The 13575-nt window shown below is 46.4% G+C and overlaps 1 protein-coding gene across 1 annotated transcript in view; it reads right to left on the minus strand.

Moving 5' to 3' along the window:
• Nucleotides 1-617: 617 nt before the first annotated feature.
• The window catches only part of PHF5A (PHD finger protein 5A), a 69830-nt gene continuing 56872 nt past the window's right edge, over nt 618-13575 (minus strand). Inside the window, exon 4 of the mRNA XM_078683128.1 lies at nt 618-3783. Within this exon, the coding sequence (XP_078539254.1) occupies nt 3694-3783 (90 nt within the window). The 3' untranslated portion in view covers nt 618-3693. The remainder of the gene's footprint in view (nt 3784-13575) is intronic.

The following is a 13575-nucleotide window of genomic DNA, read 5'->3' on the forward strand; positions in this document are numbered from 1 at the left end:
ACATGTACAATATGAACGAGGAAAAGCCAAGTCGTTGTCAGAAAGACTCCTGCTCGCCCTTTGGATTAAATACCTCATAATCATACCACCTCTTGCCTCGGAGGGCAAACATTTAAACTTTGTGTTTCAATGTGAACTTAAATCTGAAGGCCAAATATAAAAGATGTAGTCGCCTAGATTTGTAAAAACTTTGTCTTCATTAGATTTTGCCTTTTAACCCACCTTAGCTGCATGACAGTCTTTGGAGCCAGGCTCCTTTCACATCTCAACTCTGGGACTAATATACCATGGTCTTACTGAGCCTGCTATCTTGAAAGAATTTAAACTTGGCCATGATCTTGGAGTGAAACATTACAGCTCTGACCATGTCTCTGCAGCACACAGGTCTCTTCACAGGTATGCAGGTAGACATTGCATACACTTCAAAGAGCTATGCATATGCCAATGCATGCATCACAAAACCATCCCAATCTGATCTGTTCTCTTGCATCCACACACACATATAAGTGTTGACCTAGAGTACTGCAAATTGCCAATATTCTCTTTTTGAAGCGGGCATGTTATGGATGCCAAGCATTAGGGTGCTCGGGCCTAGGCTATAAAGCTGACTTCTGTCCTGACCATTAAAAAAAAAATGTATTGAAAATTTTGCAATAAACCATAGAGAAACAAACATAACAACTAGGGTTATATTGTTAGGTTTTTGGAGTCTAAATCAAGAGCATGCTATCTCCAATCTCCCCAGCAGCGGGTTGTGTGGGGGGTGGGGGTTGGGACAAGAAGGCAGGTTTGGGACCGTTAACACAGATGCAAGCCTAGGCCGTGGGGGAAGGGTGTGAGGGAGGGCTGGGAGGGTATGTCGTTGGTAGTTAAGACTGGAGGGAAGTGGAAGCAATGCTGCAAATTGGAACAGTGGGTCGGAGCTAAGAGTCAGAAAGGTAGTAGGGCGGTGCAGTGTGGGTTAGGAAGGGCTCACAACGGGGAAAAGGGACATCAGGGGGCTTGCCTTTGCAATGGTAGCCATTGCCTCCTTGTAGAGATGTATTTTCAGAATCCTCCCTGTGCAGGGTTTTACTATTTGTTTCAGTCATCTTGAAAGGAGCAGCCGCCCAGATCACAACAGAGTGGGGGACACAGCTTTCCAACAGGAGGTAAGCACACGCTTCACGAAGAGGAGAGCCAAATTAGCAAAACGGGACGCTACTTTATCAGTTTCGGAGCACTTGTAGATCCCAAGGGCTATTACCACCCACTCTGGGGTGGGATAGGTTTGGTGGTAAGGGATGAGACCAACCCAACTATCTTGGTCCAGTATGGCGCTCAAGTGGTACCAGACCATATCATATGTTGGAAGTCCACTGAAGAGGCTGAGCAGCAGTAGAAGTAGTAGTAAAGTATTTGTTAATCGCCAATAGGGAGAGGTATGCTGGTTAGCAAATGTAGTATAGAATCAGCTTGAAACTGCAGTTGCGAAATACAGTTCGAGGAAAGGCCAGCCCCCACATCCACTCATCCATGAAAGACCCTGCTAGCATCCTTATCCCATTTCTCCTTAAGGAAGCTGAGAGAGTAGGAGGAATGGGGCAACAGGGCTTTGTAAAACCATGAGACATCTGTGCCCCACTCAGTATAGCTAGGTCGGACAAGAGAATGCGTCGCCGATTCGGTGTCCACAATGGATCAGGGACTGCAGAGGATGTGCTGTATTCGCCCATATGCTAAGTATTGCCCTCTATGTAGTGCAAACTTATCTATGAGGTTTCCACAGGTGAGGAGGCGGCCATCCTCAAATAGGTTTATATGGGTATCTTTAGTGGATCAGTGCCAAATCACCTCAGCTAAGGGGCCACCAAGGGTCAGGGAGACTAGGAAGAGTGTTTTCAAGGGGGTCGGCTGCCCTTAGAGCGACATACGGCCGAATCATAAGACCATAATAGCGCTACCTGGAGCAGGCATCCTCAACGGACCTTGGTCAGCGAGGAGGCACAACTTGGGGTTAGAATAATTGGGAGTTTAGTAAAATAATATGCAAGACAGGAGGGTATGAGCATCTGCCTGATCAGAGCAAGAGGCAGTGACTTCCAGAGTGGCATCTTGAAAGTGAGGGAGATAACTGCCCTGCTCAGGTTGCCATCTAGAAGCACATAATCAGCAGGATGACCCATGATCACCAAATAGTGGAACGATGTACCCTCCCAGCAGGTGGAATACCTGCTTAGCCAGAGGGCAGGTATGTGAACAGCAGGGGAAAGCAGGAAAGCAAAGGACTTTGCCAAGTTCACTCAGAGGCAAGACAGCACTGCAAAGGATCAAGGCCCAGTTTGGTGGTGTCACAACAGTGATTGCGAAGGTTTATCAGGAGGTCATCAGCAAAAAGCAAGACCACGAGGACATAATGGGATCCTCCAGCCCACTACACCACCCTCAAACAGGCCTCCAGTCACTCTATGGCAAGCACAAGAAGCAGGGCGGAAGAGGGGTACAATCCAACCTCATGCCTCAACAGAACAGGAAAGAATCAGAAACAAGTCGTCAATGCCATATGCTGGTCGGGAGTAGAGAAGACAGATGTTTCAGATGATGCAGGGGACAAAGCCGAGATGCCGGAGCATGGCAAATAGGAAATCCTACCACAGGGTATCCAATGCCTTCTGTGATCAAGGCTAAGCTGCCTCCATGAGGCAGTAAAGCTGACATAGATTGAGGGATGTACTTCTGTGGGTGATAAATCTGCACTGGTCAAAGTGGATAAGGTCAGGAAGGAAGGGTAGGCTACAAGTGGCTACGATTTTCAGAGGATTTCATAAGCCTAACTGGAGGATTCAGCATTGTACAAACAGATTGCCATCCTAGGAGAAGATCCTTCTTTGGGGGTTTGGACAAGTACTTCTTCATTCCTGAAGGGATGAGGGAAGTATAGCCTCCATCAAGGATGTCTCAAAGCTCTTCCACCTTCGAGGCTTAGGTTTTGGGATAAGTATGGTAGAATTTGAGCGGTAAGCCATCAGTGCCAGGCTTTTTGGCAGCATCCAAGTCCTTAATCGTAGTCCTAACCGCCATCAGGGCTTCTAGGTCTGCATGGGAGGCAGCTGACAGTCGAGGAAAGGGTTGTGGTGAACTCTTCCTCTTGGATCCAAGGAGGCTCTGGATCATCTGCGTAGAGTTAGAATGTCAGGCATTCGTGGAGGATGTCCCACTGAGAGTGGAGGAGCACGCCCTTTGGATCACACAGAATAGCAATAGGAGTGTGGGACCTATACAGGTAGGCCAACCAGGATAGTAGACTGCTGGCATAGTCGCCCTCAGAGTGCATGAGAGTTGTGTTAGTGGTGAAGTGTAAGCATCTGAGCCTTTCGGAAAGGGCAGGCTTGCAAAAATATTTTACTATCAACCTATGGCATACTAATATTGCGGAGTCCGTTTGTGCTGTATAAACCCCTCAACCCGCCCGTAAAACAGCTGCTTACAGTCAATGTAGTTGAAAACCTTGTGAACCTGTTGTCACACAATTTCTCTTCTAACTAAAGATGCAGCTAGGTTCTGGTTATTTGTTTAATTTTCTATAACAAAATGTTTTCGTAAAGCACAATGTCACCTTGGACGTTTTTTAAAAAAAAAGTTTCCAATTTTCACAGTGCCCAGAACTTTGATAGGGCAAACCCCCAACAAGCAGTCCAATGATGTTGCTTCAAATCACCTCTTCTTAAAACCGTATTTCTTCCGCTCGTAGAACAAATCAGTCTTTGAGCTACCGAGGTTAACAATCTTGGGGCAGCCATCACGCTGAGGGGAAACAAAAAAGAGATAAAGGGGTTATAAAGAAATAGGTTATTTCTACACAGGGAAAATCAGCTACAATGACACTGGCATGTAGGGGAGATATCAGCCCAACACAAAGCTCCCACAAAACAAAGTACCTCTGGTTATAGGCAGATAAAAAAAGACCAAGAATGGTGTCAAGGCACAGTCCTTCGGTGCATCTGGTTCGGACCTGTAGTTTGCATAACAACTACTTTCCACACTACTACTACAAACCTTCAACCCACAAACCATGCTCTTGCCGCCATAGGGTTGGGGCCAGCCAAAATGGATTGGAGGAAGTGCAGAAGACAAACAGGTAATAGTCAAAGTAAAGAGGGTGGGACAAACACTCGTCTAATCAAAGCAGAATGACAGACACAAATGATATGGCAGACCAGGCATTCCTTAATAGTACCATTTATCGATCACTCGAGGGACAGTGTCACAGATTTGGATACCATTTGAGAGTTCTCTGCTTTTTTTGCATACTGTATGCAGCGGTCTAAGCCTGAAAGGCTATTGTTTTGACTTGTACCAAGTGCTCCCTTGTTTCTGGACAAAAGCAAAACTTTCCTGAAGAGATAGGATAGCGAAACACATGTCAGGGGTTGCTTTTATTTATTCCAGCTAGGCTTGGGTGGTATTTTACCAGTCCAAAGCTGTAATACTGTGCTTGGAGTGGTAAAAAGGCTTTTGTCATTTTGTGGCATGGATGGATGGCACTGTGCTAATCCTATGGCTAAAGACTTTGCTGTAGAAACGGCAAAAGACTGTCCCTTTCTAACTCCACACGGATGGCACTAAGCTAATCCTATGCTGATCAACTTTGCTAGAAAACCAGACATTTGAGGTGAGCAAATTCAGTGCGTCGCTGGTAGTGTAGGGTGCTCTATACAGTAGTTGCTATTCACCTAAATTTGGAAACTACCCAGGGGTCTGTGTTTGTTTTGCACATTAACACACACCAAAGTGCTGTTCTAGTTAGATGAAACTTTCAGTTTAAACGTAATGTTTAAAAAGAAAATAAAAAAATACCCACATTGAAATTAAACAGTTTATTATTTCAATGAACTATACCTTGCACCCCCGCCATGCACAGTGTATCATGTCAGTTCAGTAGACATCAGTATGTACACAATGTCACCGAATATTTGCATGGCGAGGGTGCAAGTTAGTTACTTGCAATACCTAGAACTGTTAAATTTCATTTTTTTTGTTTAAATGTTAGGTTTAAATTGGCATTTTCAACTAACTATAGTATCACATTAACCAATGTTTTATCAGTGAACTTGAGTTTTTCTTATTAATGTAAAGTAAGATTATAAGCATATGTAACTATGCCAACCACCCGCAAGCAGCCGACAAAGGCCGCCCATGGCGTGCAAATGGGTGCAGGGCCTATGCCCACATTCCTGCGCGCAGCCAACCCCTCCATGCGGTGCGTGGCATGGTATTGGCTGCAGGGCATTGCCTATGCCAGGCCCAGAGTCCAACACCCTGTGAGCAGGCAAAACACACCATGCACAACCGATATCTGTTCACAGCAACCCACCGCAGACACTCTGGCCCCACCCTCCTTAATTTTTCCAAATGCAGGAGCCAGTGCAGCCCTTTGTGCCCCCATGGGACTCCTGCAGGAATCCAGGGAACCAGGCAAGCCCAGCGTGATCACAGAAATCTAACCATGTTGGTTTTTAAATTTGACCACACATGTTGCAAGGGTCAGGGTACCCCTACCTATGTCGTAAAGTAACTATAGCTTGAGACCTTGCCATGCACTGCTATTTGCCTCCCATACTACATTACTCATGACCTATGTTCCATGTAAGGTGTGCACACTCTACGCATTAACAGCACCCAGCACCTCTGCAGGAGCTCACATGGGTTTACCGACACAGAGAGAAAGACTCTTCCCCAGCTGCTCATTTAAAAAGAATGCAGCAGCATGAAAGGAAGTTTTCTATTTGTGCGCGTGTTCCAAAAGAGGAATCCAGTTGAAAGAGATTCTGATGGGCCCCTTCAGGCTGGCAGTGTGTCGATGCAGCTCTACAAGTAAGTATGCTAATGCACTTAACACCTCATCAAGTTCTTTCAAGCAAAAAAAAGAATTGTAAAGGTGTTAAGTGCATTAACATGTTAACAGGCTGCTGAAGAGAAACACAGGTTCACTGGTCTAGAAGGCCATCAGGTTGGTCTTATGGGCATTTTTTTTGGGGTGTTTGTGGCATGTTTTAGGGGGTAATGGGCTGGTTTTCACTGTTGATTTTCCTAATATCACAAGCACTGTCAGCAATAAACACACATGCATACCTTCTAAAACACTTTTACAGCATGACTTTACACCTGCCTTTCAAAACTGCCCTAATTTGCAAGTGTGAGCCACTGTTTTAGCTGTCTCAGTCACTAATGGTGGCCCCTTGCGGGCTCAGTCCAAACCTAAAAAACATGCATAGCTACAGCAACAAGCATCGGAAAAGCCAATAGGTTTCGCCTATGCAAGATTTATTGGCTTTGTCAATGTTTTATTAGACCTGTTGCACATAAGCACATGCTTAAAGTAAAGGGAAAAAAAGTGCTATGACAGCCAACGTTGACCACGTCATATCGCTTTTATTTCTCTTTAAGCCATGTTGCATAGCAGACCGTGCTGCTACTCAGTATATCTATAAAAAAAATGCATTGATAAAGCAAAATAGCTCTTGGTATGCGAGTAACATTTGGATTCGTTTCATGCTTTTGTGGCAGACAGCATGTTGGAGGGGGCCATAACAGGGGGAAACCGCCGTTACCATGCAAGCCATTACCACCTATATAATTTTACCACACAAGGTAAGCGCAGTTATAGTACATATATATATCCTCAGTTAGTGACTAGATTTGTTAAGTATATGACAAGTGCTGAGATGCTCCTTTCAAAGCCAGACTATATGGTTCTTTTTAAATGATTGTGGTTTTGGATGTCGGCTTGTTTAAAAACAGGTTTTCGAGGAGCCAAGCTAGCTACGGAGATGGCCGCTTAGGAGGTCGGCTCCGCCGGTCTCTCTCTCCCACCGCAATATCCTGGCATTGATCCTGTTCCCCTGTCCTACCCCGTGTTTGTGAATGGAAGCGGAACCCGTCTCCGTAAAAACGAGCTTCCTCCGAGGCTCAGTGGCAGAGCAGCGTCGCCTGGTATTCTGAGGCCCGGTCCGGCGTTTAGACCGGGGCCTTGCGTAGTCCGCGATCCGCCCTGCAGTTCGTCAACAGCGGGCTGGGAGACGCAGAAGACCCGGCCCGTCCTGATCGGTGGGAAAATGACCGCCGAGTGACTTGGGGAGCCAGATGGCACTGGTGAGATAGCAAGGCCGGGGGGAAATGGCCCCGGCCCTGAAATAAAACGCAAAAGGCAGCGGAGTGGCTCCTGAGGGGACTGAGCGCCGATGAGTCAGAATCGGCTGGGAGGACGCAGGGTATACGTTCCCAAAAGCAGTAAGGCTTGACATTGGTGATGCGATGCCTGGTTGAGGATTGAAAGTGTTCTGGGTCACTCACCCTGGTGTGAGGAGAGCTCTCTGGCGAAGGGGAGGCTGGCGTGTTATCCCAGGGAGATTCCCAGCGGCCAGGAGCGGCACAGACAAGCCGTCACATACGAGTGGGCTCCTTAAGGTTGGAAATCCCGTTGGCACGGCAGAGTTGCGGTGCGCTGTACCCGATTGCGAGGGAACCCCTGGAGGGCACCCCCCCATGCGGAAGAGTCCGTAAATACAAGGCTGATGATTGTAGGGGTGCCTCGGGCGCAGTGGGAGTGACACCAGGCACCCCCAGTGTAATCGGACATCACATCAGGGTGCCTGAGATCGGGTGAGCTGTGGATCGTGTGGATGACCAGTGGACAGAGTAAGTCAAGTGGTCGAGTTGGGCCTGAATAAGGGCAGCGATCTTGGAGCAAATATTGGCTGTAATTGTGATCGCCGGATTTGCGTGATCTATCGCCCCGGAGAAGCCGGCATCCGGGGTGCGCATCGAGCTCTGTCTCTTCGTGAGAGGAGATGGGGCGACCTGAAGGTACGCCATCGCTGCCAGCCGTCATGGCCGCCATTGAGGCGCTCCATTCACAGTTCACCGCTGTGTTCCAGACACTGATCGTGCATGTGGACGGTATCCTGGGACCGGTCAATGACCCTCCGTTAAGTTCTCATCTATCGGTGGTGCCAGCGGTGCAGCGTACACCCGAGATCGAGGTCCCCGGGCGTAACTCGGATTTATTGTGCTTTGTTGACCCCCAATTCACAGCCAGCGAGTCCGTGATTATCGCTAGCGTTCCCTGCTTGATCCTGTTGCCGCCTCATACAGATATGGCCAGTCTTCTGTGCTGTTACAAGTTCCTCAGTGATTGTTGGAAAGACTCGACATTCCTGGACACTTTCCTTCGCTTGTTCTGTGGACATCGTGAACCTTTTTCCGTCTGCCGATCCTGCAACACTGACCTGAACTTTAACGATCGCCTTGCCTTTTCAATTGAGATGGTGGTTCGAGTGGAAAAGACTTTCATGACATTTCGTACTGGCCAGGGTTGACCTTGCGGGCTTGGGTTCGATAAAACAGCTTGACTCAATGCCGGGATTGTACCAAAAACGCGACGGGAGTTGGGTGGTGCTTTGTTACGCTTCCCCGATTGGTTTGTAAATTTGCTATATGTGGGTTTGACTATATTTCGGGGTGATTGCTTCTGGCGGGGGGTATGGGAGACCAGGGGTGTATTTGCTCTTTAGGATCTCTCCTCCTCCATCTTTTCCGTTCCTTGGGGTTAGTTTAGTGGGCGACAGGCACGCTGCTAGTGGGGTTAGGTCGTAGCCATCCGCAGGGGTGCAGGGTTGGGGGTTGAGTTTTTTTTTTTTTTTCCTTTATTTTATTCTATGACCTTTCTGTTTCCCTTCTTCACAAGAGATGTGGCATATTCTCCTGATCTTTTATTCCTCATAGTCGAGTGTTCGAATTTCATATTCTGTATGCTGGATGGGCGGGAACCGGTGACGTTTGCTCCAGGCTATCTGTACCGTATTGCTTTGCCTCGGCTCTAACCTGGAAGTGATGTCTCTCAGATGCATATAACTGTTGTGTATTCTCTCAATTGATCCACCTGTTCAGTATTATGCTGTGTTCCATCAAACGATGCCCGATATGTATATTTTTACTCGTGTTATAATAATAAAAATATATATAAAAAAAAAACAGGTTTTCAATTATTTAACGTCACTATTGCACTTTAACTGAAGTATTTTAATCTCAATGATCAAATCAAAATGTTGATCGCACTTAGCCAAACTGGTTTTGCTGCTTATTTTGAGTGTGTTTTGGATGGTTTTAAGCAACCAAAATATAAACTGATTAACTTCATCCAAACGTAGCCCAACACATCTTCCACCTAAGAGGCAACCCCTGGTGGATCTCTTTGCCACTTGGGCAACGTTCTCTGCCCGATATACTGCCTTCCAGTATCCACTGTGGCAACAGTGGGAGACATGTTTCACTTGAGATGGAACTTTCCCTTTCTCTATGCATTTCCTTCCATACCCTTGGTTCCTTGGGTCCTGAGGAAGATCTGCCTAGTTTAGCTCAAGTCATATTAAAAGCCCTGGTATGGCAGAGGAGGGTGTGGTATGTGGACTTGGTGCACCTCTTTATGTGCCCCCATCAGTCTCCCTCACGTGGTAGACCACCTCTCACAGTCGCTAGGGAAGCTTCTGGCCCCAACCACTAGAGCCGCAATCTTCATGCCTGTAGATGGAGCGGGATAACCTGAATGCCTAGTGTCTGTTATCTTATGAACCCCAAGACACTCCACCAAAACAGTGTACTCTTGAGATGCAGTAGGTTTGTGAAGCGGTTGATAGACAATTCAGAAGATCCTCTTCAGGCCCGCTTATCTGATATTCTGTGTTTCACTCTTTGATGGCTAAACAGGACCATCCAGCAGGCACAGTTAAACAAGTCTACTTCCGATTCAGTTAGTGCGACGGAAGTTTTCACGTATCTTCTCAACGTCACAATCGCTCATAGGCAGCGTGGTGGAATTATTGTTTCTCGGGCCCAACCGGCTGGTGGAGCTCTCTTGAGATTTTATCGTTCCCTGAGACCACAACCTGGCGGTGTAGGTCTACCAATACTTTGAAATTGAAAGCCATCCAGGTACATTGGTATCTTTTTAATTTATTGCATGCGGCTGTCAACAATTGCTTCCCCACCCCCAGTCCTGATGAAGACCCGCCTCAGACGCTTAATTAGCTGCGCGTCCACCCAGGGTCGAAACGGTGACGTTGTAGTCATGCTAGTCCATGCAGCTTCCCTGACCCCACTCTGAAGTCATATTGGGCCTAGGATTCATGCGAAAAAGAACGAACATTTCAACAGAATTGTTATTTGTCTGTATTTTATGTTTATAGCACTTTCTTCACCAATCACCACAAGTCACCTTGTCTGCACTTTATTCACGTTATCGCCGGATATTGTATTGCCTTATCGATAGCCAGATGAATTGACATGTAAATACCATATTCATACAATACAATCGTCATTTTGGAAAAACTATTTTCTGTTTGTGGTGTGTTCTATTTATCCTTATTTGGTTCTAGAAAAGTTCAGTTGAACCAGATTTGTCAAATCTTGCATTAAGGCTGTAATATTTGTGAATTATAAGTCTATGACATATTAGCTACACTGAACAAAGGAATTGTCACACCCAGACAATCACTTCAAAGCGATCGGTTAAGCGTGTGAAGGAGAGGGTGACAGATCCGCATGTGAAAAGACCTGCGCAGTTTGTTAGGGGGGCAAAGTAGGCCAGATTTGTGCGTGAAGAGCAAGCTCAGTGTGTGTGGATAGGCTGAGAAAAGAGGCGAACCGCAAAAGGGTCAGGAAATGGGCTCGGTGTATGAAGAGACGGGTGCATCGACCTTGCAGCAATTCTCGGTGTGCGGTTCACCCATCTTGTCAAACGCAAAAATGTCAAGCCATCTGCTCTGCGCACAAATAGCCTCACACATTTTCTATTGACTTCTACACTGAGAGTCCGCACTTGCAAATAGTAGTTTCCGGCATGTCACGGGGAACTGCATGCCCCGTCAGGCAATGCGCACAGCACTTAACAGGGTGGCTGGGGCAGCTTGAGAACTGGAAAGCAGCAGCGGTGGGGGCCTATGAAACCAGTCTGCGAGTGGTGCACGCACTTGCGAGCAGCAGGCAATCTGTTTTTAATTATCGTGCCCGCGTCTGGGCACGATAATTGGAAAAAGGTGGCGCCCATGCGTGTAACCCAGTGGTTCCCAAACTTTTTTGACCCACGGCTCCCTTGACCCAATGGCTGTTGGCCGCGGCTCCCCATTGTTACTTTTTGATTCGGTTGGGTGGATGTAAGCCCAGCCTCGGCTCAGTACCTAGAAGCAGTTCGCAACGATGCTGGCTTCAAGCAGGAACAAAGAAGTGAGTTATGTGTACCTGGCAGTTATTAGCCTTCCTGTAACAATGATTAGAGCCAGACAAAAGGACAAGCCCGGTCTAGAAACTTCTTCACATTGAACAACATAAACTGCAGTCCCGCCTTCGCCCCTACCATCCACTGAACAGCAGTGTTCCAGAAGAACTTATCAGCATCACTTTACTAACAGGGCTTTCATACAATTTCTAAAAGGGTGCCCGGTCTCCCTTCTCCTTCACATCAATGTCTGTGTCTCTGCATTCCAGCCACAATCAATACATCCCACTGTCCGGAAAAGCTTTATCAACCCTCCATCTTGTTCTGTGCTGAACAAGATGCCATCCAACATAGATCTCACTGGTCCCAGTACAGAATTCTCACCATACACACACTAACAAACATGCACCAAGTAGTTGTTGCATATACACACACTGTATGCAAGTATGTGATATCAGAAGAATAATCTAGGTTTCACAGAAAAGCAGAAATTTGCATGAGGTGTTGGTAGACTACATACCCTCTCCCTGGCACAGATAAAAATGTCTGGTCACTCAACCGATTTACAAAAGCCAGGGCCGCGGGCACCACCTCTGTGTAACTTATCCAGAACATGGAAAGTTGTTCTACACCTGCCATGAGGGCAATTATTGTGCACCCCTCAAAGTCACAACATAGGTTCTGAACCCTGCATTACATGTTTTCTATGTGGGCAACATAATTTCAAGCTGCTGAACACCAAGTTGAGAGGTGTTGGAGGTCTCTGTGTTGAGAGAAAATGTGTTGTAGGGCACAAGGAACTGAAATCTAAGACTACACTCGAATATCATGGAGAATAATACAAATTAGAAGAGATGCAGGGGGAAAGGTAAGGTTGAAATTTGTGGCAACAGAAGACCGTGCCAAGTAAGTGCCTGTGCTGGGCACAACTGTGATACGATAAGAGTTGTTGTGAAAGGAAAGACCAAAAAGGTAAGGGTGGTGTGTGGAGCAAGGATTGGTACACTGGAGCCCTAGGATAGGAGTTTTTATTTATTCATGTCATTTGTATACCTCAATCGTGGCTAAAATATTAAAAGTGCTTTACTCAAGCAATTGTAAAGTTGAAAGATAAAATAAGTAAATCACTTTTCTTAACCCCAGAAAGATGTGTATATAACTTAATTGGGGACATAAAGAATTGGGTTACATACAAGAAATAATATATATTAACAGAAGAACCTGGAGGGAAAGATCTGTAATTAAAAGCATTTTATGAGAAAAGGAACTAAAAACCCTCTTACCCTGTCCAGATGTGCATGAAATGGGTGAACAAGGGTCAGAGCGTTTCTCCCTCATAGCACAGGTCGGGTGCAATAACAAGTTGAGGGAGGCTCTGGGGCCCTGAGACAGAGTTATGGTTGGTGCAGGCAGGGTTATTCATCTTTAGAAGGGCGTCTCTTGGATGCACACACCCAAGGGGTGTTTTTCTCTCATGTCCTCGCAATCAGACAAGTTCCTAGCTTTGGAGCGCTTACACTTCAGGGGTGCCTCTCGGGTCGTCTTCTTAGGGCATAACTTTCAGATTTTGGGGCTTTGTGCCCGAAATTCCACATTTACTGGTATTTACCCGTCATTCCCCCCCCAGTAAAATTTGACAGGGGTCACTTGCCGAAATTTACCTGGTGAAAATTGTGTTGGATGTGATAATTACCAAACCAGTAATTTGACAGGGATTTGAAAAGAACAACCCACTCATAATGAGGCCCGTTATTCCAGCACACCACAAACGTTTGTCTCTTGTTGGCTCTGTGAATAGGGTTTATCACTGAGCTATGTGGACCTTCAGGCGCAACAGAGGTTAGGTGAGCATATATTTTCAGACTTATTACTGACGTCATCAAGGAGACGGCCAGTGAAGTCGTTTGGCGCGAGCTCAGTTTTCCCCTTTCCTCTACTCATACTTTAGCTTAGCTGCGCCACTCTCCACTATCTGCGAATTTATAGCTTAAGTTAATGCATCAAAGTGCCTCATGTTTGTGCAGCATTACTTTTTTGGGCTCATTCATTAAAAAATGTATTTGGAGAAATGGCTAAAGTGTTCAGGACATCCGAGTGCTCTCACCTAGTCGGTAGGTCGCTAGCTCGAGGGGGGTTCACACTTTAATGGTGCATCTTGTGTGCTCACAATTAATGTTCAGGCATGGACATCAGCGCCGCCGATCCCCCCTCCATCTTTTCAATTGGCTCCTGTCATTTGTAAATGGTATCTTTTGATACATGAATAGGCTTAGAGGTCCCTCCTTAGTACCTCCTGTTCTTCTGTTGTAACCTCCTATGAGGAC

This window comes from Lissotriton helveticus, chromosome 1_1, assembly GCF_964261635.1.
Source record: "Lissotriton helveticus chromosome 1_1, aLisHel1.1, whole genome shotgun sequence".
Lineage (NCBI taxonomy): Eukaryota > Metazoa > Chordata > Amphibia > Caudata > Salamandridae > Lissotriton > Lissotriton helveticus.